Source organism: Anabas testudineus, chromosome 9 (assembly GCF_900324465.2).
Source record: "Anabas testudineus chromosome 9, fAnaTes1.2, whole genome shotgun sequence".
Classification (NCBI taxonomy): Eukaryota; Metazoa; Chordata; class Actinopteri; order Anabantiformes; family Anabantidae; genus Anabas; species Anabas testudineus.
The window spans coordinates 12,238,466-12,265,036 of record NC_046618.1 but is presented as its reverse complement, the minus strand read 5'-3'; the positions used below and the strand labels follow the sequence as shown (position 1 = coordinate 12,265,036).

Below are 26,571 nucleotides of genomic sequence, written 5' to 3'. Positions count from 1 at the left end.
CTTACACTCTAAAGTGCCTTGAGACGACCTTTGTTATGATTTGGTGCGATATAAATACATTTGAATTGAATTGAATTGAAAAGATGTATTATTAGCATTTTAGATATTAGATGTTTCTACAGTTAGATGGTTACATGTTCAAATTTACCAATATTGGAGGTTCATTTGTACCTTAGTGAAATGTTAAGGTTTGCATCATAATGCTGATATTTAGCGGGTATAATATGTTTTTCACAATTTTATTGGTATGTTATCATGCCTACAGTTGCTAATTTGCATTAAACCAAAAGCACAGCTGAGGCTGCTGGGCATGGCATTCATTTTGCAGATATCTGGACATAAACAAGTTATACAACACCTCAAAGCGAGCAATTTCAGGGGAGGACAAAGGAGCAAACACTATCATCCAGCTGCATTATGTTGTATTTAATTGTGCTACAAAGTGCTGTAATTTTTGTTTTGTACTGCCCCTGTGCGTTACCAAAGAAACAAAACAAAGTCAACATCCAGTCATCTTTGGGTGGGTGATGAAAATAATGAGCCACCCACAGTTGCTGAGTCATTTTTGTGTGGTGTAAGATGTGCATGTTGGAGCAGAAATTGGTACATTTGACAGAGTTGGCGGCATGCACACCCACTCCTCTGAACAGCTGAGGCCAGTGTGGAAGGGAGATAATGAAACAGAGAAACAGCAAGAAGCACAGAGGTCCTTGGTAATGACCGGCCCTCAGTGGAGAGCTAATTATTTCTCCTCTGTCTATTTACTCACCTGTTTGTCCTGCTGATTCCCTGGAGCAGGTGACCAGCCCGCAGGCACCAGACAGAGCAGAGGAGACATAGACTGAGGCACAACATCTATAATCTAAGGTTAAATACAGAAACAAGCATATATGGCAATACTCAACACATCAATCTATGACCACAGATCAGTTGCAAACACCTGCTTATTTTGTACTGTCCCAGAACAAATAATGTTTCCCCTCACACAAAAATCACTGTCTGTAGTTAAGTCATTCATAAAGAGTGTTGTCTTTCTTCAGGGGACTGTGACAATGAGAAAAAGGACAGACTGACGGGATCATTACCTGAATAAATCATGTCAGGTCACTGAAGGTTTAATGCAAAGTCAAGCCAAAAAGGAGAAGCATTGAGACTACCATCTTCACTGTTGGTGAACTTACTGCACTATCATTCATCTGATTTACGTATGGCGGCATTTTATAATCTCTCCATAACATGTAAGTTCAGTCAGCCAGCTCAGTCATATTACAGTTAATATAGTAAACACCAGATGAGCTCCAGGGAAAAAGAAAAGGTGAAGTTAAATAAACTTACTGTAGGTAAGGAACAGAAGGGAAGACAGTGAAAAATGTAGGGACAAAGCTTCAGTAATTATCCATTTGACACCTAGAGAGGCCACCACAGGTGCACCACATCTCTTTGTTTTCCTCTGACCGACTCTGAGCTCCATTAAGCAGGGACAGCAGAGGGGAGTCTCATTATGCACGGTGAGGCTCATCGGGCCGCTGGATTGAGGGAGATGGAGGATACATCAGATTACTGCTGCTGTAAAAGAGTTCATGTTAGAGCTTGTAATCTGGACAAATCATTGCTGTTTTAATTGGTCTGATTTTATGGAGGCGCTTCACCTGAGCTGAACCTGAACTGGGTGAGGGAAACCAAACACAACCCTCTGCCCTCTACTTTAGACGTCTTAACCTCCCAAACTGTCTTGTAACAGCACCTGTCAGCCTGTCAATGAGTGGGTTGACATTGCATTTTGGTGCAAACCCCCTATTTAGAAAGGTATTTTGAATGCTGACAAGGCCGTTGTTGCTCCCAGTGCAGCTCTCCTTCACTCTGACATCCATTTTATGACCCCCTCATCCCTGTTTTCTTAGCCATCCACACTCAGAAAGCGGAAAGAAAGCCACCATCCCTCTCTCTCTCCTACTGTCTAACGAGATCCTCTATCTCTGACACCTAGCTCTGTCACCCAGAACAAAGCCCCTTCTCAGACAGAGAGGCAAGCAGACTGACGGCTCCACAGAGACTGCAGAGAGGAGACCGAGCCAGTAGGGGAGGAGGCGAGGCGCCTGTGCCAGAGGGATTTATTTCCTGCCCTGACAGGTCACTTTTTTTTCCAGGTGGGCAGATGGATTTTCTACCTCTTGAAGCACAGTTCCAGCAAGTACTGAGAAGACAGGTTGTTATTTTAACAGTCTGTGACAGGTCATCTCTGGAGTGTGCTTCAAGTTAACGTGTCAGCTGGTGTGAGGATCATACTGATGCATGTAGCTGCCTATTCTTTTACAAAATCTGAACAATAATCAGATGAAACACGGAAACACGAGTTTTTTCACTCAGATTCATGAGAAAGTTCATGTTTCATGTATCACTGTAATTTAACAACACAAATATAAGGACTGAAAAATGCACTGTAAGAACGTGCCTAACTTTTCATGAGACCTTTCCATTATGATTTTGATATCAAAGTGACATGAGGCAACAGTTACATTAATTAATCTAAACAGAATTAGTAATCATCACTGATTTTTACTTCAGACTAGTGGTTTTATCCATTTCTGTAGCTAAAGGGCTTTTAGCCCATATGAACATATGCCAGATGGGCAAATATTCAGTCCACAACCTGACCTAAAAGCCATTCATTTCACACAATAATTTCTCCCTCATCAGCTGCTCTTTTCATCATATTTGTCATGGCTTTTCAACTCAAATGGAGTTTAAACTCGACTGTTGTGAAGTCTTTTGTGCAGAATGTGTCTGTAAGCTACTGCTTTGATGCTTGTTTGTGCTGCATGCAGCTGGATTGCTCCCAGATAAGATAACCCAAGAAAGGAGCAAGACTGACACCTAACACAAGTTCAGCTCATTCTTCATCCTAATTAAATTCCTTCTCACCACTGTTTTGGGAATGGTATGCCAGTTAAAAAAAAAAAAGGGGGGGGGGGGGGGGGGGGTCTCTGGCTTTCAAGAGAAGAAGTCACAGTTGGCTTCACAGGAAACCTTGAAAGAGGTCTGAACGTCAGATCCTGATTTGAAGACGCATCAGTCACTTTTTTTTTTAAAGGAAACACTCCAACAATAGCTTACCACTTCCAACAGTTGGGTAATCACCAGAATCTGATTTTAAAATAAATAGCCAAAATCAATGCAAACACAGCCAGGCTGTGCTGATTTTTGTACACGGCAAGAACTAAATGTTACAAACACAGGATTCTACATTTTCTATGATGCAACTAATGGCACCTTTTCATTAGACTCTGTCTGCCTCGTAAACATCACATTATTAGTCTGTAACTCAGGTTTTCTGTCAGGATTCATAGTTATCTTCATGACAGGTAAATTAACTTCAGTATATAAAATTAGTTAAGTACTTCTTTGTGTGAAGACTAACAATACAAATATGTCCATCAAAAGCAATAGATTGTCCTCGTGGCACTGACATTAGTGAACATAAGATAACCTCCTCAGAGATGATCATCTCTGAATCTGCATGTGTCTGAAAACAAAAATATGAAACCTCTACTTATTTTCCATATGTTGACATGACTGACTGTATCAACTACTAGTGTAGCAGAATAACAGACTCTTATGGCGTCACACCTGACACCAATATATGACCAGTGACATCATTAATAATTCACACAGGTGCATGTTGGCTAATCACAACACAGAAAACTAGAAAAAGACATGAAAACAACACACACTTAAGCCACATAGCCTCCATAAAACATGTATTAAGGATTATGACTTTATTGCATAAATACCATAAGCTATATATATTTTGCAAAAATAAGGAGAAAACAAAGAAATTTGCAAATAATCCCAAACTTTTGAGTGGTAGTGTATATTTTTTGTGAAGGATATGTAGAAGTGTGGGTGTTTTATGTGTTTTCCTGCATTTATGTTCTGTGATGAATGTAGCTGCACCTTGTTTAATTGCTGATAGTGTCCCTGAATGTGCACTAAGATGTGTGGACATACAGTAAAAGTAAAACTTTTTACCTTGAAGAAGACAAGATAGGCTTGAAACTTTGGTCTCAACAAGAAATTTTACATATTGTGTTACATGTTACATATTTTTGTCGTACGCTGTCATGTCCAGTAGCTATATTTTGGTGTGCACTAAGTTGACCTGCCTTTTTAAATGTATTTGTTTGCATGTAATACCAAAACACAATGGTTAGAGAATATTATGTGAAGGCACAATTCTTACTAATAAAGAGTAAATACAGAGAAACTAGGCCTGGTTTCATGCATTCTGGGCTAAGGACTGCACCCAAGTCAAAAAGTAATAATAGATTTGAGTCTGATCTGTGCTACAAATGAACAAAATGCCAATATGATACATCACAGGCAGCAGTTACCTTTCCTGCAGTCACTGTTAATTATTGGCAGCATATTGATGAAATAACCTTTCTTTCTCTCTGAGAAAACATGCTTTCTGTAAACATGCTCTTGGCTACTTCCACTTGCTACAGCCTTCCCCTTTTTAAGAGGTCCATGTTAAAGCACTGAAATAACACAAGTAAAGAAATTCAACTCACATACACCCAAACAGGCTGCTCCATTACCCTGCAATGTTAAAACTGCTGTGGGTCAGAGCAGCACAGAGGGAATCTGTGGTGGTAAACGATGTTAGCGTGCAGCTGCAGAGCTCACTGTGAGTACACTGTGCAATGTGATTGGACAAATTAAAAAATCCCAAATTATAGATCTATAGACCTCCAGAATCTCTAACCCGATAAAGCATCATCTGTTGTTCATTCATAACTTTCCCTGCTCTGTTGCTGCACAGTCTCAGGCATGTGTGAATATGAGCGGTTGAGCTGATGCATGTAGCGGCCCATCTGCTGAAGATACATCTAATAGTGTTGGCTTTGGCACAAGGCCCGGAATCAATCCTCATCACTACAGGCTGTTCACAGCTGTTGGTAATTTCTGCAAAGGCAAATTCACTATAAATAGAAAACACATATAAAAGTATGAAAGCTTTGAAAAATACATAAAACTGAGACAACTGAATACCAAGGACACAAAGGACAAGTATAAATAGAAGGGTTATTAGAAAGGGGAGAACAAAAGGCTGAAGAGGAAGATATCAATCTTTCTTCAAACAAATACAGAATCATTTTTACTGCATTCAATATTTGGATGAATTAAGACCAACTCTTGATTAGATTGATTTTTAGAGGAAGAGTGCTGCTGCAGTCTTCTGAGAATACCCTGTACTAGGACTGTGACATTTGCAAAACAGAGCCATGCTGCCCTCTTCTGTTAGGAAAGCTGCATCAACATGTAGTTGTAGGAAAACTTAACAATTTGAATGAAATAATCATCAAATATGATCAGAGTGGTAAATATTGTGTTTAAAAATTGAATAACCACTGGGTAGCTTAAGCCCCCAAATATCAGACCAGCTCAGCTCCGCAAGTATTTGCACCAATAATTAATTAATAATATTATAAAATCTACCTGACGAAGCAGGTCACTTTAATCATGGGGCTGTAGGAGTCAACCTGAACCCTATGCCCTGAACTAACATTTCAGGTAATGCGACTAACTACACAGAACATCCGGCTTGTGTTTAGGATTTCATTTCCATTGTCGTGGAGTTGTGTATATTATATCCTGTCTGCCGTAAGCTGTCAGATTTATGTATGTTGCTACTTACTATGATCCACCAGAGTAGATCCACTTAGGTTAGAAGAGGGAGAGAGAACCCATGTACCCTCCTGTAAAGAAATTCAGAGTTTTAAAACATTTTTTATTATCCAACAGACTAACAACCAACTGTGATTTCAACCCAAGCACAATAATTTGATTTCTCGAGAACATGCATTCTTTGTTATTTGCTTTAATGATTAATAATGCTGTGCGTTTAAATACAAAAATGACAAGAAACTAAATTGTTTAGATAACACAAAAAGTAAATAAAAGAGTAACCAAATAAAAACAAATATAAAATGACAAAAAAGATGAAAGAATAATCACAATAAATACACAATGTAAAATATAAAAATAGTTTAATCTTATATTGATCGCACTGTTTTGGCGTAAGCATTACCTGCGAGGCTAAACTTTGGGCAAACCGTACCTCCAATCATCCAATCAGAAACAGCTACGAACCCTGTGTCGTATTGGTGTGTTTTCAGCCAATCAGCATCATTCTTGATATCACTGTGACCAATGAAATTTCGGAATGTTGACACGACAAACGGGAGGAAGTTGCTGATGTAAATTTTGTACACAAATGTAGTGACGCTAATAATTAGTCAACCATTTCTTCGTCGTTAATTTACTCAGTGTTTCAGTGTCTAAAGTTTCAGTTCGGAGCTACGTCAAGGAGTCAGAGCGCGAATAGACCAAGCTAGCTCACTTACGAGCTGGGAAAGTTGTGTAACTGAGCTCCCAGCTGTCACGTTGACCGTGTTTTCCCTCCTGTGAGCCGCCCTTCGGCTCTCCTAGCTGGGGTGCAAGCATATGGGGGACGGTATCACCAGAGTATGGAGGGTTTAACTCGGGACCATTATGGCTGCTGTAACGGTGTGGCGCTACACCAGCGGCCGTGTTCTCGGAGGATGGGGCCCGCTGCTGTGCGTCTTTCTCGGCTCGCTGGTGGCCCTCCTGTTGCCCCTGGTTGGAGTGGAGGACCAGTGCTGCGCCGGCCTGAAGGGTATAGCTCAGCTTCGATGTCTGCTGTGGGGAAGGTCTCGGCAACCGCCAGCTGTGCAGTCCACCAGCCTCACTGTCCCTTTCACTGCCCTTGATTTGCTGCCTCAGAGGTCCAAGCCGAGCATAGGTATAAATATAATGAGGTTCACTAAATTTACAGTTGAGTTTAACGTCATCTATCAAAGCTAACGTTAGATTCACATAAATAAAGACCACATAAGGACATACAGTATTTATATATACACCTGAGACCCTTAAAGTTACCATTCACTGTTCCCAGGAGGTTTTTAATTGGTTGCTAAACAAGGAATTTGAAGACATCTGATTATTGAAATATGTTATTACCTCTGTGCTGTTTACCTGTGTTGGAGTTGAGTTTCTTGTGTTCTCTGTGCAGAAATGAGGCTGGAGGCCAAAGCCGCGCTGCAACAGGCTCTAGAAATGAAGAAATTGGGGAAGAGGGAGAAGGCTCACAAGCTGCTGGTGCATGCACTGAGTATGAACCCGGACTTTGTGGATGCTCTGACGGAGCTGGGAACCATTCTGGAGGAGGAGAAGGATGTTGTCCAGGCAGACCATCTCTACACCAAGGCCTTGGCCATCTCACCATGTAATGAGCGAGCTCTGGTCAGCCGAGACCGAACTCTTCCGTTGGTGGAAGAGATAGACCAGCGTTACTTTAGCATCATTGACAGTAAAGTGCGCCAGCTTATGTCCATTCCTAAAAGTAACTCTGCACTCCGCCGTGTGATGGAGGAAACCTACTACCACCACATCTACCACACAGTGGCCATTGAAGGCAGCACGCTCACTCTGTCTGAGATCCGTCACATCATTGAGACGCGTTATGCTGTCCCTGGCAAGAGCCTGCAGGAGCAAAATGAGGCCATTGGCGTGGATGCTGCCATGAAGTACATCAACACCACACTGTTGTCCAGATCAGGAGCCATCACCGTCAGTGATATCCTGGAGATTCACCGGCGAGTGCTTGGCTATGTGGACCCTGTGGAGGGAGGGAGATTGCGCACCAACCAGGTGTTCGTGGGTCACCACATTCCACCTCATCCTCGGCACCTGCAGAGGCACATGGAGGAGCTGGTTCAGTGGCTCAACTCAGATGAAGCATTGCAGCTGCACCCTGTGGAATATGCAGCTCTTGCCCATTACAAACTGGTGTATGTGCATCCATTTTTAGATGGCAACGGGCGCACATCACGCCTGCTCATGAACCTTGTGCTCATGCAAGCACGATATCCACCAATCACAATACGCAAAGAACAAAGGGCTGAATATTATGCAGCCCTTGACACAGCCAACGAGGGTGATGTACGGCCCTTCATTCGCTTTATAGCCAAATGTACAGAGATCACACTGGACACACTGTTGATTTCTACAACAGAATACGCTGTGGGGCTGCCAGGAGCCAGCCACGGCCAGGCCTGTCCCGACTACAAACAGACTATCCCGATCCACAACTGAGCTGAAGACAGGAGAAGGGAAGCATGAGATACTAGCATGCAGGGATATGTTTCCATTAATCTGAAAGCTCTTTAGTACCAGTCCTTAAAATCTGCTGAATTCCCTTCATTCAATCATTCTGTTGTTTCAGTTTGGTTCTGTACCTGCTGAATTCCCTGAAACTGGTGCAAGAAATCTGACTGTGCTGTGTTTAGATTTGCTTTCATGCAGATTTTTTTTTTTTTTTCTGTACAATGAAAATAATTTCCCACTTTTCCCACCAGTGGTGATACAGTACATATTCATTTCCATCAGAATGGAATCTGAACATTAAGTACAATTGATGTAAGAAACAAAGCTTTTATCATCATGTCATTTGAGGTTTGTGATTTCCACTGCAAATTTGTACAGTGTGTGAATGTTTAGTTGACGTTCTTTGGGATAAAGATGGCGACATTACACTGTAAAGCACTTTAACGTATTTGACTATTTATTTTATTTTAAAATAAATCTGTTCTATTACCTTTATGTCTGTGGCTTGTAAACTTTTAGAATGAACAAAGCTAAAACCAAGATTTACATAACTTTATTAGAATAAGTTTTAGACCAGAAAAAAATACAACATGACATTATCTTCTTTATTATACAGGACCCAAAAACACAATGGTAGGAAATGGAGAAAAAGAAAGTCATTAATTACCTCTATACCAAATTCAAAACGCCTATAGAAATTATACAAAACAGCAATGCACACATACCACCCTACAGTATTAGAACATGAAACTGAAAGTGACGTCTAGAGACCAACATATGCAGATATTCTTGTTATAGATTAGGCCACTGTGGTGAGAGCAATACATATAGCTTGTATCCCATCTGTTCTGAAAACATAGATATATATTTATTACAAACTATGGTGACCTTTTAAAATTAGCTTACTGAACATTATCTACAGAGGATGATTAATATCCAAACAAGACAGGTGTGATGGGCACATGGTCAACTCCAAACGTGGGAAAACACAAATGGAAAAACTGCATAGATTCTCTTCTCTTGTATCGAAGGAGTTGCAGAGTTAAATCATGTGTGGATTTCCCAGAATACTGCAGAGCTGTGTCTGAACTGTGGCTCATTCAAAGTGAAATCAGCTCCTAACCACATTTGCAAAACTGACCATTCATTTGGAGGTGATGTAATGAGATGTCTGGATGTCATATCAATAATCTAAAACCCAAAAACATTAATCTTACTATAATGTGAGAAACAGAAAAGCAAATCATCCTTACACTTGAAAATGCAGGAAATACAATATGCCTATATAATATGTAAAAGTTTTTTTTTTGTTAATGAACTAACTGCTGCAGCTCTTAACTGTGGGGCAAATTAGTTTAATGTAAAGATAAAGATCAAAACCATAGAAAACATGTTTTATAAACAAAACTAAAGCACAGACACAATAGTCGAAATGTGTGGAGCTGCGTGCACACTATGAATTTCACAGGGTGAAGGGAATCTGGTCCATTTCCCTCTAACTCTTTCAGTCCACAGCACAACAACTGAACTTACATGATCATGCACATTTTTACCCTCAAAGACCGGTCACAGCAACAGTGATGGAAGTGACAATAAACAGGTAAATCATAAGATGTTATATTTAGAGCAGCTCTGTAAATATTGTAACTTGATATAAAGCGCTGGTGTATGACAAGACCTGAGCACAGTTCACAAACTGTAACAACTCAGGTCGTGATGAAGCCAATTAGCTACCCTCTAGGGTTACTTCATAGTCTCCAATACTGATGACAGATAGCAAATGGTAAGTAAGACGCGTATTTAAACCGATTTATAATGAGTTAGATGTAGTATATAAAAAAAAATCATTGCTTGCCTTGTTAGCTGTATCCTTAGAGGTCAAAATAAGTTACACAACAAAGGTTCTAGGTTTTCTAAAAACATCAGAAGAATATGTCTTATTATCACTGTAGCACAACCAACTTATGTACACGCACACACCAACTATATTACAGCACATACGAACTGTCAAACATTTGCATATACCTTTTAAAACAACATTCACAAGTTTGGCTGCTATGAATATTTAAAAAAATACTCTCCCACTGCGTTTCCTTCGCATCCCTTTCACATTACACAATAGAAAGACATCTTGCACCATGAGGCTTACAATTTTAGATACAGTATATTTACACACAAATATTATACACAAATTTTATAAAATGGCCTGCCAACCACCTTCAAACACACCCATCAAAATCTGACACACCGGTGCAAAGTCTTGGGCGAAAAGGTTTTGTGATGGAGGGCAGGAGTTCGGCAATTAAGGCAATCTCGCAGAACAGAGAATGAAAACAAGACGGAGATTAAAGGGAAGTCAGATAACCAATTACAGAAAAATTACCAACACTCATTTGTAAGGTCACAAGATGGCTTTCAGTGTGAAGGTGGGCATAATTCTCTTGCTTGTCTTCTCACTTGTTGAGAAGCATTCTGGCAAAGTCTGAATTGGATAAAGGTTTCGGCTCTCCAGCTGCGCTCACTGATTCGCTCGCCATCGCTTGTACTCTCTCATTGGCAGTGCCGTTCTCCACTTTGTTTCCAGGCGCACTCTGTCGTTGCAAGGAACGAGGGAGTAATGACAGCTGTGTTCGCCCTCTTCCTCTCCTGGAAAAAGGAAAAAAAATATTCTTAGTGTCTGCACAGTTACACGTCAGACAAAGAGGAACATTTTAGGTGAAATGCATCAATCAACTCACGATCCATAGACTTGGCGAGGCATCATGTCTGACATGGGTCTACTGGAACCAGGTTTATCCATCATGTTTCTGCGAGGAGGGTTACTTATAGCAACAGAGATTTTGTTGCCCTCAACCTCCATGCCATCCATTTTCAGAACTGCCTGAGATGCCTGGGTTTCGTTTGCAAACTCGACATAAGCCAAACCCTGCACAGCAACGGGACAGAAGGAGTTAATACATTAACACCAGACTCTATTCACATGCCCCCTGCAGATGCTGCTTATGAGGCAGCATCTGCAGGGGTCGGAGGTGATAATCATTAGGTTCATCAAGAAAACTATTTTTAACTGAACATCTGGACACTGTCCTCCACCTTACGCCTCACCTTGGGTTTTCCTGAGCGATACGTGACCAGTCGAACTTCTTTGATGGTGCCATAACTTTTGCAGATTTCCTCCAGTTGCTCTTTAGTGCACGAGAACGGCAGCCCAGAAATGAAGATTTTGTGTTTCTCCATTGATGTGTTGTACTTAAACACCTACAAGGATATTAATGTGTAAATTAGTCATTTGTATTGCACCTTTCTAACACCACATAGATTAAATAATTCAAGACAACAATTTATTAAATACCTTTTAAAGCCCTTTTTGAGGAAAACTGATTCATTGACTTAGGCTACACTTACTGTTATGAAACAAAATTTGTGTTCATATTTTATTAATTACCTTAAAGTCAGGATTTTTGTTTTTATCCACACAAGGAGACACAAACATTGGCCTGCCCTCCACCTCCTGTCTGTCCAGTTTCAGGGCTCCAGGGACTGACACTGAGGATTCAAACTGAATATAGCAGTATCCTTTGAAGTTCCCTTTGTTACTGAAGACTGGCCGAATCTGTTTAATGGGTCCACACGTCTCAAACAGCACCCTGAGCTTTGACTCCGGCTCCTCCAGGGTGTAGGCCAGGTTGCTGATGAACACACTGCAGTCATCATTTCGAAGTTCTGGCTTGTCGTTACTCTGCCTCTGGGCAGTTGCTGCTGCTCCCTGCTGAACATTTTTAGTTTCAGGTGGAGGAGGCTTAAATACAGGAAGAGCGTTCCTCCCAAGGAGTCCTGTCTCTGTTTCCATGTACTCCTCTGCATTTTGGTCACCATTTCCTCTGTGTCTTTTAGGGGCTTTGGAAAGTCAAATTAGGAGAACACATAATGAATAATACTGTATAACACTTAGTTTTGGTGAAAATTTTAATCTCCTATGATTAGTAATCTATCTTACCTGAATCCTCATTCCACTCATTCTGATAATCATCCTGGTCTGCTTTCCTTTTCTCCCCAGCTCGATTTCCTTTCTGGACCTTTTTCTGAGCCTTCTTGTCTGCCTTGGTCTTCCGCCGCTGCTCAACTCTCTCCTCCTCTTGCCGAGCCAGGTTGGCTTCTTTCTCAGCTGCCTAACAGAAGGGCAGAACACCGTAACATTAGCCAAAAGCAGCTAAGTGATACTCCTGCACAGTACATTGCTATATGTGCTCTTACCTTTGCTCGTTGCTCATTAATCCTGTTTAACCGAGTCTCTGTCTTCTGCACTGCTATATCCCAGTCCTCAAGAGAACCTGTAGATGAGGATGTAAAATATTGAGGCACACCATCATTAGTCAAGCCCCCTTTATGACCATTGATGTTGATTTTTATAGTAGAACTCACCTTCCACCCTCTCAAAGGTGAGCAGGACTTCACACACATGCTCAGGGTAGTCCGAGGTGCACTGAACTGCTCTGTGGAGAGCTTTCCGACAGTGAACAGGGTCCCCATAAGACCTACAGATGAAATAAAAATATAGGTGGCATACCCAAGTTTTAACTAACAAAGACTACACTTAAAATAACATTTTTTTGGAAGATGCCTATTGACAGACCTTTCAAGATTATAATACTCCAGCCACATGTTTGCATATTTGGCATTCCCTTTGGTCATGATACTGTCCCAGAGTTCTCTGGCTTTCTGCATGTTCTTGCAGTGGAGAGCCTGGCATGGAAAGGAAAGATAAATTACGTGTTTTTTGTCACAGTACAATAGCAATACTGACAGCATGACAAAACAACACTGTTCTCAGTTTGAGTCCTACACGAGAAGAAAGTGGTCCTTTAATTATTTACCCTGTATCTCAGTGGGTCTTTAGCAGTGCTACGAGAAGCCTATAACCAGTTTAAACGCAGTCAATTTTGTTATATAACGCCTTAGTCAGGTCAGTAGTTGCATAACAAATATTTACTCTAACATCAAAATAAAAGACTTGATTAAGAATAAGTACAATGTGTTAAATGCTTTACTTGACACAATTCAACACTGCAGAACAAACACCGAAAATGGTTGTCATAGTAACAATGCTTACTTCTATCCTTGCCCAGATCTGCATTATGATACAAGAGGGATCTCCACTTTCACCAAACCCTAAAGAGCAGCAACACATTGAATTACATGAAAATCAAACAAAGAACATCACAAAAATAAATCTCACTGAAATCCACTTACTTTCTTCAACATCTTGTTTCATGTAGTCTAGAGATCGCGAGAAGGCTGCCCGTAATTCCTCTAACTCTTTACTGGACTCTGCAAAAAACACAGGCACACCATAAACAAAGAACAATCTGAATTCAGTGTTTTTTGGGGGTTTTTTTAAACAGAGTGACACACTGCTGTCTTCTCATATGAACTCCAGACAACATCTGATGAATCAGGTGTGAACATTGCTATTGCAAACAACAGGAGATTGTTCAAGTCAGATTCATTCTCCCTTAATATGCAAAATACTCTGTTTGGTCTAGGTGAGGGGTGGTGCTTGCAAAATGTGCAGAAAGCACAATGTGAAACCTACAATGGAAATTTCAATGTTTTGTTAACAGCACATCGTGGCAGCTGCAGCGTTGTCAACATGCCCACTCACTCACTGTGAATTCTTTGGACAACGTGCTGCAACAACTATCCACACATGGGCTCAATCGGATATTACCAGTACGTGTCTGAAAGTGGCTTTTGACACCAACTGCTCTCACCTTTGCTGAAATCAACACGTCTCCTCAGGTAGTCAAGGTCTGCCTGCCAGATTTCCACATAATCTGTAGCTTGGATGAAACCTGCATTCAGCGCCTTCTCAAAAATATCTGTGTGCAGTGAAAAGAAACAACATGACAATACCAAAAAAAGAGCAACTATTTATAATTTCTTGCATTTTGAATCAGAAACATGTACGGATCAGGTTCAGCAATGTTTGTTGCAAAAACCTAAAACTTAAATGACATTAACACAGGTTACATGAAAACAGTGACTCAGTGATCATCTGAATAGCTTCATGCTGCACGCATTGTTACCTGAGACAGTCTGATGATCAGCTCCATGCCTCTCCAGAGCTAGTATGTAACTCTTCCACAGACCCATGGTCCAGGGGCAGTTCCTGACTGCACGTTCATGACTGGAGAGAACCAGGTCTTTGATCTTCAGCTGACGATCCTGTAGATCCCAGAAAAGACGAATAAAATAAAATGGTTAAAGGAACCTTGAACATATCGGAAAATGCAATACTCAAGATGTAAAGACTTCCATCCATTTTCTAACATTTAAATACAGTAAAAAAAAAAAAAAAAAAACATGATTCCCTTTCAAGAAGTGGCCAATTCCAATTCAAAAAACTCGTACACTGCAACAATTTCATCATAAATGTTCAGTCTCTGCTGCTGTCAGCTCTCCAAATTTTAGATTTTAGGAGTTGAATAGGACCCGTTAGACTGGGAGGCAATGGCATGTGAGTCAAACCTCTACACAGGCTGACTGGGAGTCCTCAAAGCTTGCATCACACCAAACACTAAATACTCACAAGATAGATGGTGTATTTTGCCCACATGTCTGGTACCAGGCAGTTCTCTGCCAGAGCCCTCTCAAAGGTTATCTGGATCCGTGCCGGGTCGCCCTCCTTTAGCTCAAAGTTGATGTACGCCTGATATTCTGCTAGCTTGGGAGGTTCTGCTACAAACTGCAGCAAGACAACAACACACAGATGTTATGCATCACACAAATGTGTGTAATGATGTGAGTCATTGTTGAAAGTCAGGACAACTGTAACAGATGTCTGTTGCAGCCAACAAGATAATTCAACATAATCAATGCAAGTCAGGTACCAGTGATTCTTCAAAAGATTTGCGCTTCTCCATCTCCTGCAAAGCCTTTTTGTACTGATGTGCGACTGTCTCTGGCACCCCCTGTTCAGACCACTCTTCATATTCTGCATAGGTGGCTTCCATGTCTACAAAGCACAATTCAATTATCATGCTTTCGCTCATTATCACTGAAGATGCATTCAATATGCACAGCTTTTCCAAAATATATAAATAGTGACATTGCCAACATATTTCAAGTTAGTGTCAGTGAATGTTTTCATCTCTGCCCCACACTTTAAACAATAATTGTGAATAACTGGGAAGTTTGAAACAGCTGAATTGCCACTAATAATCCCATAAAGCGGCGTCTTTTTTAATGGGGTAATTCACAGTTTTTCAGGTGGGCTGTAACATTCAGACCTCACAACAGGAACCATGCCCATTTATAGCAAACCATCTGGACCATGAGGCATCATGCTTACCCATTAAGGGGACAGCCAGCTGGCGGCGAAACAGTGTATGGATTCTCTCGAGCTGAGTGTTCAGCAGCTCCTGTTCTTCGCGGCTGGGAATTCTGCCAGGAGGAGGCTGAGAGGGAAGTCAGAAGAGAAAATGGTGTCAAAATTTAGTAAAGGCCTATTTAGTCTGACATCAAAGAACTGATTTAAAATGTAAGTTTCTGCATTTATTCTGAGGTACATGTAGGTTTACTTCAGAATGAAGTTAATTGACTAAGACAGTTTTTAAAGTTTTGGGGCTGAACTATATGATAGGCACATATGGCATTGTCATCCACAATTAGATAATCATATTTATAATACATATTATAAAGATAATAGAAGAAATTAAAATAATTCTCAAATCACATGTCAAAGCTTCTAACACACACACACACACACACAAAGAGAAACGCATAAAGCTTCTTCATTATGAATGAGTATCGCAGCAAGATCAATAACAGGAAAAATAAAAAGTTTCCTAGTGATGGAAATACAAACTTGTACTGTGGACAAAATGGCGTTCTCAAACTCTCGATATGCCTCCCACACTGTCTGCCCCTTGGTCATGTGAAGCCCCACAGCTGTCACAGCTCTTTCAAAGATGGATCTCACTTTGTCTATCCCACCTGGTGAGCCCATGCCGCCAATTGAATATTGAGCATATTCAAGCCAGATATCTGGACCTGTGAATAAAGGCACAAAATTAAATGCTAGTTTCATATAGTAATCAAATGTCAAACCAAAAGGTAGAAACAATGGTGTCGCACAATGAAGCACTCACAAATATAGTCTTTTGTAGCTCTCTCGAAAAGTTCATATACTTTCTCCCGGTTTGGCTCCTCTTCAGTCAGGCGGATTTCATCCTTCAGCCAGTCTAGCCAAATCTCTGCATAATTAAACAAAATATGGTTTCAACTGCACAAATATTGCAGGGCAGACTGATTATTTTGACACCCAAAACAGAATTTTCCATACACCAACCTTCAGTGAGAGGGAAGAGTTCACTCATCTTCTGTCTGGCCTTTCGCAGACGTATAAGTTCTCCCTCCTGCTTAAGTAGTTTGATGAGGTCCACGTGGCAGTTGTAGTCGAAAGCATTGATCGACAGCTGTATAAACATGCAACAATGGTAAGCTACTGAATAACAATACAATTACATTTATGTGGATTAGCTTATGCTCGTTCTGTATGTTTGCCACATGGAGCCAAGACATTAAACTTGAAATTATAATTAGATTTATAATGTATATAATATATTATATATAGTCTTTAACAGCTAACTTCACTGATTCCAAAATCTGTCTAAGAAATACAACTGAAGCCGACCAAGACGTACTCAGACACAAATACAAGGTACAACAGCTGCAAATACTTTCACCAGTTGCCAGTTTATTAGTCATATCCAACTAGGAGTAATACAGTCCAATACTACAGCCCTGCTGTAAATCCTGCTTGAGATGATTCATGAAAATTTAACTAAAACTATTTTAATAATCAAGACTTTTTTTCCTAAGTAGAAATAAAAGATCTCCCGTGTTTTATTGATTTTACTTCGAAGGCTACAAATCCATCATGTTAGTCTGTTTATTAGGGAAAACAAGCAATTTAGGAGAAATCAAACAGGTTTATTTAGTATTTAACACATAAACCAACTTAATGTTTAGTTTTCTGTTATCTGCAGAGGTTGAGACAGATTCAACACCTTCATGTGACTCGCAATAAAGTTAGGACAGTACGCACTTTCTATTTACATGTGCACTTTTTTCTAACGTGAGTAAAAAGGCGCCTGTGACACTGAACAACCCATTAGCATCACAGATTTAGCCAACAGCTAATCACGACAGCTATAGATGACGTACTGTACGCGCCCATTTAATTGATTTGGTTAATAGCAGCTAACAAAACTAAACATACAAATAATGATGTGGTTGCTATATGTTCAGTGTTTATTATACCAGAGCAGGACAGAGCACCCCACATTGTGAGGCTGCTGCCTTGTTGTAGTGCACTGTGTTTACCATCCATTCATTCTCATTAGCTCGTCGGCTAATGTTGAGCTTGGCTCGCTTGTTGGCTAATTACCTGCTCCTCCAACCGCTGGATTTCGGCTTCATTTTCCTTCTCATCTTCCGACGAATCGTCCTCGTCGTCGTCTGAATTTTCTGCTCCCATGCCCACCTCCTCCTCTTCGTCCGACTCCATCTCTCTCTCCTCGATCCCTGCATCTTCCTCCTCCATATCTTGCAACTGCGTTTGTTCTGCGTTACTTGACGCTGCCATGTTGGAAAGGCTGTCTGCCTGGTAACAACCTAACGAGGCGGCCGTGTCGTGAGAGGAGGAGCCTGTTTCTGAACTCCCCGTGGATCCCCCGATGTGTAACGGCCAATGCTAACCGCTAGTAGGGGCTCCGTCGTCGGTGAACCCCGGGGTGAAGCCTCCCTTCTTGACTTGTTTGTCAACAGAGTGTTCGTTTCCGTTCGTGTTTACTCGTTCGTTTCCGTTCATCACTCGCTAGCTGAACATGGCGATCTTCCTACGAAAGTCAGCGACCTCGCTGTTGTTATTTAGCAGGTTTCTCAGACCGGAGCTGAACGCTCTGTGTTCATATCACAAAAAGGTAACAGAACTAAAACGATTTCAGTCCGATTATCGCCATTTGTCACTGAGCTATGTCATTTGAGTTATGTTGACAGTTAGCTAGCGTCAGTGCTGTGCGTGTGATGTCTGTGTTAACTGAGACCTTAGCTAACGAGAAGTCTTTCTAACTTACTACCCTAAGCAGCAAAGTAGTAATGTGTGCGTGTTTTCTGTATTTGTTACTATCCTAAAGGTGGTAGACCACTATGAAAACCCAAGAAATGTTGGCTCTCTGGACAAAAACTCCAAGAATGTGGGGACAGGATTAGTGGGTGCACCAGCCTGTGGCGATGTCATGAAACTTCAGGTAAATTGAAGGTGACGAGCGGGGATTACAACCCACTTCCTGCTGCATTAGTGACTCTGCATTGTTTTCAGATCGAGGTGGATGAAAATGGGAAGATCGTGGATGCAAAGTTCAAGACATTTGGCTGTGGGTCAGCCATTGCCTCCAGTTCTCTAGCAACAGAGTGGGTGAAGGGGAAGTCGGTAAGTGTAAAACAGGAAGCTTTATAAACTTTATAGACAGCTGTTTTAGATTGTTTGTTGGCCATCTGCTCAATCTGCCTTCACCCTTCAGGTTGATGAGGCTCTGAAGATCAAGAACACAGATATTGCCAAAGAACTATGCCTTCCCCCAGTAAAGCTTCACTGCTCTAGTAAGTACAAAGATACTATAAAACCAACAGAACAACGTGCCTGCTGTCACAAAGTTAGTAGTATTACACACATCGAAGCCCAATTACTATTTCATTTGGTGTTTTGATGATGTGGTACAGTGTTTTTATTGCATTGTTTTGTTTTGTTTTTTACTATTTTAAAATGTATTACATTACAAAATGGCATAAATAATGTTGTTTTGTTTAACTATTCTATGATGTAGTTTTATTTGCAATCCATACCTCTATTTTTCAGTCAAATCAATTCATACCCAGAGTATCTCTGAAACCTCTGCACTTCTCTTTCAGTGCTTGCAGAAGATGCCATAAAAGCAGCGCTGTCAGACTACAGAGTTAAACAAGAGGACAAGACAGAGGAACATGTCAAAGCCAGCAGCTAATACGTTATATAATAACTATTCATAATGGGGTGTCTCATTGATATCTCAACACCAGCTAAAATCTGGCAGCAGTGTGATGCTGTATGGATGATGAATTTCCATTAACACTACTTCAGGTCTTACAGCCTTCTGGGAGTTTTATACCCTTTAAAAAGCTCCAAGACTCCCATAGTGTTCCGATGCCAGATGTTAATGCTGTTCATTTGTTTTTCATCAGATGATCAGAAATGTTTATTAATCAATGCAGATTTTGGAGTTGGAAAAACAAGACAGATGTGTGAAGATAACTGCTTCTTAAGGTTAAACAGGGGAGTTCTATGGAGGTCCCTACATTGCAGGTCTTTTCTACACAAAACACAAACAAACTATGTCCTGAATCAGATGCTAAAGGTCTGTATGTGTTTTTTTGGCGTTTAAGCTCAATTTTGGCTTGATTGTAAAAAAAACAATGGTCTCTTTTTGAGTATTTTGTATGAAAATACAGTTGAGGTAAGAACAAAGAACATATCCAAAAACACACTATAGAATATTTTATGACACTGTGTGCCTAATGTGAATTAAATAAGTAAAAGCATGTTCACTGTGTCTGTGCTGATGTCATCCACTTGATCCTACATCAAGAGGAGCCACCCTCAGTTGGTGCAGAAGAACATTTTTCAGTACCACCAACACTGCCAGCAGTAGGAGAACCACTAACACACACAACACAGCCAGCAGAGAGACAACCACTGCAGAGTGTTGTGTGAATAGTTGTGGGTCAGCAGTGGGCAAAGGGGCTTCTCTGTTGGTGGAAAACAAAGATTGTGTCCCTCCAGCAGATGTTGCATTACTCCGAGGGTAACGACCTGTGACGTTGTTCTGACATTTCTGTTCATCTAATATAGAAGTAGTAGTTTTTAAATGGGGAGGGTTCACAGGCTGTGTTTTATTTAGGGATAAACACTCCTCATAGGTAAGGGTCTCTAAAGTGTAGTGTTCAAGTAATACACGGGTTTTGGGAACATCTTTTGGAGGGAGTCCAACAGTTGTTTGTGTTGATATTTGCTCAGAAAAATCCCTCAAGTCCCTTCTGTTTTCTAATGAGCTATGTGCTGTTGGCGTCATTGTCGGCGTCTCCAGCTTTCTCTCCAATGCAGCATTAAGATCCAGTTGGTGTGTCCGCTCATGCGGCTTCAGGACATGAGGACAGATAGCCATCACTGAGAGGTTCAGAAGCAGACACTGAGCAAGATGTACAGGCTCAGTGCAAACCAGGTCTGTGGCCATTTTCAGTCGACCGCTCAGCAGCCAGCGGTAAAGATACAAAATGTCACACTCACACACCCACAGGTTGTTGGTGAGGTCCACAGATCTGAGACGTGGCAGGCTGTCGAAGGCACTCTCTGGGACTGAGCGCAGGCAGTTGCTGTTGATCTTCAAGACCTGCAGGTTGACCAGAGTAGACAGCGAGGGCAGGTCCAGGACAGAGATACAGTTAGCTGAGAGGTCCAAATGGGTGAGTGATGGAGGGAGATTCACTGGGAGGCTTGTAAGCTTGTTCCCCTTCAGTGTCAGGACCTGCAGCTTGTTAAGTCCCTCAAGTGCCCCAGGTTGAATGGCACGGATGCGATTGTCCTCCAAATCCAGACGAGTGAGATTCCCCAGGTGTCTCACTGCGCCTGAGGTGATAAAAGTTATACGGTTTTCTTGCAGCAGCAGGGACTCCAGGCTAGAAGGGAGGCCACGAGGGAAGCGGGCCAGCAGGTTATGGCTGAGGCTGAGCTCCTGGAGGCCGGAGAAGGGCCGGAGCAGGTGGTCCACATTACACAGCTGGTTTCTGGCCACAGACAGAGCTGAGGTGCTGAGAGGGACAGAGCGAGGGAGAGACCTCAGACCCAGAGACTCGCACAAAACCAGAAGTCCTGGCTGAAGGCAGCAGCACCCAGGAGGACAGGGGGACATGGTGAAGCAGACTAGAAGACAGATGCAGAGAACCAGTAGGACACCACATCTCCAAAGCATGACTCACTGTGAAGAATAATAGATGCACGATGCATCAGTAAATAATCAAATACATCACTTAGTTTTGCTATAAGACACCCTTTCTAAAGGTCTCTGAGACATAATTCATGGCCTGATAAACAGTTATATAAATAATTTACTGTAGTTTTGATGGACTGTTATTGTTTAGAAGTGCCTTACTTTCGCTATTGTTCGCAGGTGATTCCTACATAATTACTATCTAAGTGGTTATACTTTATTTACAAATTTACAATAAGTTAACATCTGTAGCTGGTGGCAATAGTCTAAAATTATTGAGTATTTATTAATGACTTAACTATTAATGACTAGATTTTAGGTTTTTCCACAACCAGACAACTAAAAAGGTGTTCTCATCAATAAATGATGTATTCATCATTTGTAGTAAGTCGTTAAGGCAACTTAAAGTGGTATTATATAAATAAATACAGGCCAAAGCACTTACCATTTTAATATTTCTGTAAAATCTGCTCTTCTGAAGAGATGAGCAAGTAGAGTGTGTTTCCCGTCGGTCCTTATATGATGCACCGTCTAAAGATAACCACTGTCGCTGTTGAGAATTCCAGGCAGATGCTCATCAAAGTTTAACGACAGCCTTAAGGTGCTGTATTACCTAATCTGGATCCTCTTCACCATTCAAATTGATTGAGAGGTCCTATTGTTTATCAGTGGCAGATGCGAAGAGGATCAAAATACACAGAACGAGAAGTTGAGCAAGAGTTATCTTGTGAAAAACACGAAAAGAAAACAACACCGGTGTCCTAAGTAATCCTTAATGTGAAGTTACCACAGGCTGAGACTCCTGAGACTCACACACACAGTGAGTCTTGTGAATGTGCCCAGTGTGAGAAAGTGTCACTGTGTGGTTCTGTTGAGCGTCTTCTATGTCACATGGTGAGAAGACTGAAAGTGAAGGGGTTGTATTTTCTCGAATTATTGAGCACCTCATTGACAAAAGAGTGAGGAATCTGACCCCTGTGCAAGGCTCTCAGGGTTCAGGTTTCAGCCAGCACAGGATAACATTTGCCTTTCAGGTGGAGTGTGGTCATCTTTAATGTTTGATCTTTGACAGGTCAATCCACTTATGATTTTTATTAAAATCTGGTTTGTCCCTCAGAACAACATTTAAATACAGAGTGGGTGAAAGGAAACATGAGATAAGGTCAGAATTTACCCAAGAAGGGGATATAGCATAAAAAGAAGCACTAACACACAAATCTGATTCAATAATACTTAAACTGTTCACATGAGGGCAGTAGTGTATTACATAGCTTGTTCAGAATATAGAACCAAAAATAAAATGTGTTTTAGTTTAAACTTCACTGAAACAAATCAGTGTCTCCAAGATTTATAAAGACAATACATTGGCTCATGTTTTGGAGCAAAGGGCTGCGTATGTATCTGGTTTACTGCTGTTGAAATATTTAAACATACTTGTACAGTAGCCAGTGAAGGACAAAGAGGGCTCTCGTCACCTCCAGACTAATACCTTCAACAGTCTTTGTGTTTGGGTGTGATGATATCAAGTCCTGAAAACTGCTGGGGAACTGGTTTCTTGGGCTTCAGAAGTCAAGTCATAATACAGGATACATTTTCACAGCAAAGATATCTCAGATCTAGCATTTGGGTAATTATCTTTAAAATAGTTCCCATCATTCTTGAGTGGACGTAGCTTAAAATTACAGCTGAACATAATATGCACGTAGAGAGAAACCTCTCTCTTAGCCTTCCCATGTCGCCTCTAATTTTAGGTTTCTTCACGGCTGTGTTTGCGTTTCATCATGGCACCGCTTCAATCATTTACACTGCTAAAGATTCAATAATAACAGAAACTTTATTATTAAAGGTTTTATTAAACATCAGTAAAACAAATTGCTATTTTGTAAACAATACAGCTGTCACTTACAGAGGAGCATCTGTCTGGAAACATCTGAGGACTGCAAACAGTCTGAGGTTCAGTGGAAAAAAGTATTTAAACAGGACAAAATTGGCCCATAACTCAAATAAAATGGAAATCACACACTCGTTTTCAGGATTTAAAACTTCAGTAACGGGACAGTGTGTTGGGGAGTTTATACAAAGAATCATCTAGGCCTACTGTGTAATCTGGATTTTTAATCAAATAAAACCTTTATGACAAACGCATACTTCAGATTTTTAAGTACTTTTTAGCCACAACTCATTATCAAACCTGTTACACCAGCCAACCATCTATCCCTGTACTCAAGTTTTTTACTAAAGATGAATACATTACAAATTAAAAAACATAATTTATCTCATACATAATTATTGCTTACCTTAAACAGAAATAAAACCCTTATTCACAAAGTTTTTCAGCCATAAAAAAGCCAACTTTTCATGTAATTAAAGGCAGATCAAAATTATCCACTAAATAAATATGTAGACAAAAAGTAAAGAGATCTTTTAAATTCAGCTACTCAGAAATAATGCAGTTGCAAGTTGTGCTTCTGATGTAAAGCTTTGTGAAATAGGTTCTTAAAGTAAAATAGAATATATGACTTAAAATAACATTTTGCAAACAAAATTAAGTAAATATGAAAGTAAATATAAAGAAATTTTTTCTTAGTTGTCAAAACTAGCCACTCAAGTTCACTGGTGCCTCACTTTGCTTTAGTAACAGCACCGAAGATTTTACTTTGAATAAGTAATTCAGCCTTATAGCTGCTAAAAAGGTGTCATGGTGTACAGCAGGACTTACTGAGGAGATTCCTCTGTCTTGGCAGGCATGTGGAGTTAAACATATTAAAAACATTAATATTTCCTATTCATCTCTTTGTCATTTGACATAGAGTTTTTTTTAATTCACTTTATTTTCAATGTGTGCTACTTTCCTCTAAAAAATGTCTTGCATAAGGAGAATGTGGGATGCAGCATCGACAGCGACATACTTGCTGAGTGACCATGGCAGGAAATCAGCTGTATTTGCCAACATTCCCCGTTATTAATATGATTAAAAACCTTAAAGATGTAAATAAAATTTGTAGCTGTCTTTCTGGTCACATATGCATTTTTTTTAGTCCTGTCCTTTTTTTTTATTGCTTTAGATAAAACATGATATTTTTATGAATCTTTACATTTTCTTGCTCCAACATTGGATGGCATTTCATGTGAAGCTTAGATATTTATATAAGATATTTCTAATTAAAACATTTTGACATATTTTGCTGTTGTGTGGAATAAACAACATGTTTTAAGGTTTATGTCACGGCTGAAATGTTTCACCTCTATTTCCATCAACATCCCTCGTCGTGCCCTAGTGGTGGGCCTTCTTCAAATGGCAGGTGCAGACCGGCTGGCTGGAAATGGAGCTGGAGCTGGAGCTGGAGCTGGAGCTCTGCTGCACTTCCTCCTTGTGCCTCAGCTGCTCTTTGTGCTTGGGCTCCTCTCTCCGCTTTTCCACCACCTCCTCTGCCTCCCTGACCTTTCTGGCCTCCTGACGAGGTGACGACCTGACATCTCTTCCTCTCTCTCCCACCAGAGCCTTGGAGGGAACGCGCAGGTTCTTAGGGGAGGCCGTGCTCTGTGTCTGGACCCTCTTGACATGGTCAACGGCATACGGCCTCTCCTGGAGCTCGCTTGAATTCTTGGGTCCACTAGTTTTATCTGCCACATACTTCCTAGGTGCATTAGGTGGGGGCTTGTAGGCCTCCAGCTTGCGCTTATGACTCATGGCAGAGGCACAGCAGATGATGAAGACCATGACAATGAGAAGAGAGGTCACTACAATGATGATGAGCAAATTCTCCTGCAGGAAGTCCACCACTCGGCTCAAGACAAAGTCCTTCAGTCGGACCATGGTGGTGGTGATGGTGTTGGTGAGGCTGGGTGGTTCAGTGGCAGCGGTAATGTGAACAGGCGCACGGGTAGAGAAAGAGGTTGGGAAAAGAAGTCCCAGCTCTGCTTCATCACCACTGCCGTCCATGGAAATGTTGTAGAACAGAGGAGTGGAGTGACACACACCGCACAACAGTGAGAGCACGGTGACACAGGTGAGCTGAACCAACCGGGACTTCATCTTTTTTACTTTTCTTCCTGCAACAGCAACAAAAAGCTGTTAGTTCAGACCTCATCCATTAACACTGTGCTTTGATTCTTGTTGTCAACAACAAATCTGGGAAATACACAAAACTGTAAATGAGGAGGTTTTTTATTAATTGTTGGTAGAATTAGGAGTTAATAAACATCAGTCTTAACAGAAAGACTGGAAACAAAGGGAAAGTTCACCGACACTTTTATACTCCAGAAAGTAACCAGCACTTAAAAAATCACCAATTAACACACATTGTTTTTAAAGGAAAAAAGCTTCTTGCAAACCTTCATAACACTAACAAGACTCCAGCTTTAGCTGAGTTGATTTGGTTTTGGACAGAGACAGATTCACTGTTGCCTTTAATTTAAGTCAAGCTAATTGCCTTCTAGCTCTAGTTTTCTCTTTAATGAACAGGCCAGAGAGCAGTGTCTCATCTCACTCTGGGCAAGAACACAAGGAACCACATTTCTCACAATGCACATGTTGCACATACATTCTCTTAGCTTATTTACTCACTTTTGTTATATCCTCATGACCCCATATATTTGTCGTGGCACCTGTTGATCAACCACTGTACGAATTAAAGTCAAGCTGTATTTCATGCAACAGACAGACACTGATAAAAACGCAGTGAGTTCAGAACTGTTTCCATTTGATATGTAGCTGCAGTATCTTTCTTAAGTCAGGGTTTTCTAGGTTTTCTGTCGTCTCAGTCCTGCCCCACATCTATTTTAGCAGGCAGCAGAGTAGCCATTACTTATTTGGGGTGGAGACAGAGAGTTTGGTGCTGAAGGCCTTATAATTTGTAAAGTAGAGGGAGGCCACCCAGCCACCACACCAAAGCCAGGAGGAAGCTATGTTCCAGAGGGAGCGCAGAGGCGTGGGAGATCTGTGGCTGTGGCCTCTATATTTACACTGGGCAGCAGCTGCTCTGCAGCAGCCCACAGCAGCACAGACCCAACAAAGATATTTCTGCCTCCAAGGAAACCTGCATTTACTTACAGTACAACCGACTGAATAAACTTCCCCACCCCACATTGTTTTTTTTCCCCGTTATTCTCAAGTCAAGTTTTAACAAAGAAAACTGCAACCTTTTGTGCTGAGCTCAGACTGTTGTAGTTTAAACCCGACTTTTAATTGGCTGTACAGTTTTAATTCGGTGTAATTACACAGCACAGAGCTGTAAAGACAAACTTCCAAACTGCAGCTATGGTGAAGCTGATGCTGATAAACCCCCCCTTCTTG

At 41.0% G+C, this 26,571-nt stretch overlaps 4 protein-coding genes across 4 annotated transcripts; 2 read left to right on the top strand and 2 right to left on the bottom strand.

Moving 5' to 3' along the window:
- Nucleotides 1-6,250: 6,250 nt before the first annotated feature.
- Nucleotides 6,251-8,638, top strand: ficd (FIC domain protein adenylyltransferase). The gene is made up of 2 exons (XM_026342942.1): nucleotides 6,251-6,826; nucleotides 7,097-8,638. The coding sequence occupies exons 1-2, from the start codon at nucleotides 6,556-6,558 to the stop codon at nucleotides 8,176-8,178; spliced, it is 1,353 nt and encodes a 450-aa protein (XP_026198727.1). The 5' UTR covers nucleotides 6,251-6,555; the 3' UTR covers nucleotides 8,179-8,638.
- Nucleotides 8,639-9,529: 891 nt separating this feature from the next.
- sart3 (spliceosome associated factor 3, U4/U6 recycling protein) lies at nucleotides 9,530-17,871 on the bottom strand. The gene is made up of 19 exons (XM_026342941.1): nucleotides 17,642-17,871; nucleotides 16,541-16,667; nucleotides 16,341-16,445; nucleotides 16,058-16,242; nucleotides 15,542-15,647; nucleotides 15,081-15,205; nucleotides 14,780-14,935; nucleotides 14,277-14,415; nucleotides 13,962-14,069; nucleotides 13,441-13,518; nucleotides 13,301-13,359; nucleotides 12,824-12,933; nucleotides 12,613-12,725; nucleotides 12,445-12,521; nucleotides 12,188-12,359; nucleotides 11,636-12,087; nucleotides 11,296-11,448; nucleotides 10,929-11,116; nucleotides 9,530-10,836 (listed from the first exon to the last, which is right to left on the bottom strand). Exons 1-19 carry the CDS (start codon nucleotides 17,837-17,839, stop codon nucleotides 10,644-10,646), a joined length of 2,844 nt encoding a protein of 947 aa, XP_026198726.1. The 5' UTR covers nucleotides 17,840-17,871; the 3' UTR covers nucleotides 9,530-10,643.
- Nucleotides 17,872-18,045: 174 nt separating this feature from the next.
- Nucleotides 18,046-19,831, top strand: iscu (iron-sulfur cluster assembly enzyme). Its single transcript, XM_026342944.1, has 5 exons — nucleotides 18,046-18,176; nucleotides 18,390-18,503; nucleotides 18,575-18,685; nucleotides 18,777-18,855; nucleotides 19,165-19,831. The coding sequence occupies exons 1-5, from the start codon at nucleotides 18,081-18,083 to the stop codon at nucleotides 19,254-19,256; spliced, it is 492 nt and encodes a 163-aa protein (XP_026198729.1). The 5' UTR covers nucleotides 18,046-18,080; the 3' UTR covers nucleotides 19,257-19,831.
- A 4,690-nt stretch (nucleotides 19,832-24,521) lies between these two features.
- Nucleotides 24,522-25,311, bottom strand: tmem119a (transmembrane protein 119a). Its single transcript, XM_026343308.1, has one exon. It carries the CDS (start codon nucleotides 25,309-25,311, stop codon nucleotides 24,550-24,552), a length of 762 nt encoding a protein of 253 aa, XP_026199093.1. The 3' UTR covers nucleotides 24,522-24,549.
- Between the last annotated feature and the right edge of the window lie 1,260 nt (nucleotides 25,312-26,571).

Excerpts from the sequence above, each read along its gene's own strand:
- ficd (XM_026342942.1), top strand. The coding sequence starts at position 6,556 with ATGGCTGCTGTAACGGTGTGGCGCTACACCAGCGGCCGTGTTCTCGGA. Across the intron at positions 6,827-7,096 it reads GAGGTCCAAGCCGAGCATAG|AAATGAGGCTGGAGGCCAAA; the intron begins GTATAAATATAA and ends TTCTCTGTGCAG.
- sart3 (XM_026342941.1), bottom strand. The coding sequence starts at position 17,839 with ATGGCAGCGTCAAGTAACGCAGAACAAACGCAGTTGCAAGATATGGAG. Across the intron at positions 15,206-15,541 it reads GCTGGCTGTCCCCTTAATGG|ACATGGAAGCCACCTATGCA; the intron begins GTAAGCATGATG and ends TGTGCTTTGTAG. Across the intron at positions 11,449-11,635 it reads ACAAAAATCCTGACTTTAAG|GTGTTTAAGTACAACACATC; the intron begins GTAATTAATAAA and ends ATATCCTTGTAG.
- iscu (XM_026342944.1), top strand. The coding sequence starts at position 18,081 with ATGGCGATCTTCCTACGAAAGTCAGCGACCTCGCTGTTGTTATTTAGC. Across the intron at positions 18,504-18,574 it reads GCGATGTCATGAAACTTCAG|ATCGAGGTGGATGAAAATGG; the intron begins GTAAATTGAAGG and ends CATTGTTTTCAG. Across the intron at positions 18,856-19,164 it reads AGTAAAGCTTCACTGCTCTA|TGCTTGCAGAAGATGCCATA; the intron begins GTAAGTACAAAG and ends CTTCTCTTTCAG.
- tmem119a (XM_026343308.1), bottom strand. The coding sequence starts at position 25,311 with ATGAAGTCCCGGTTGGTTCAGCTCACCTGTGTCACCGTGCTCTCACTG.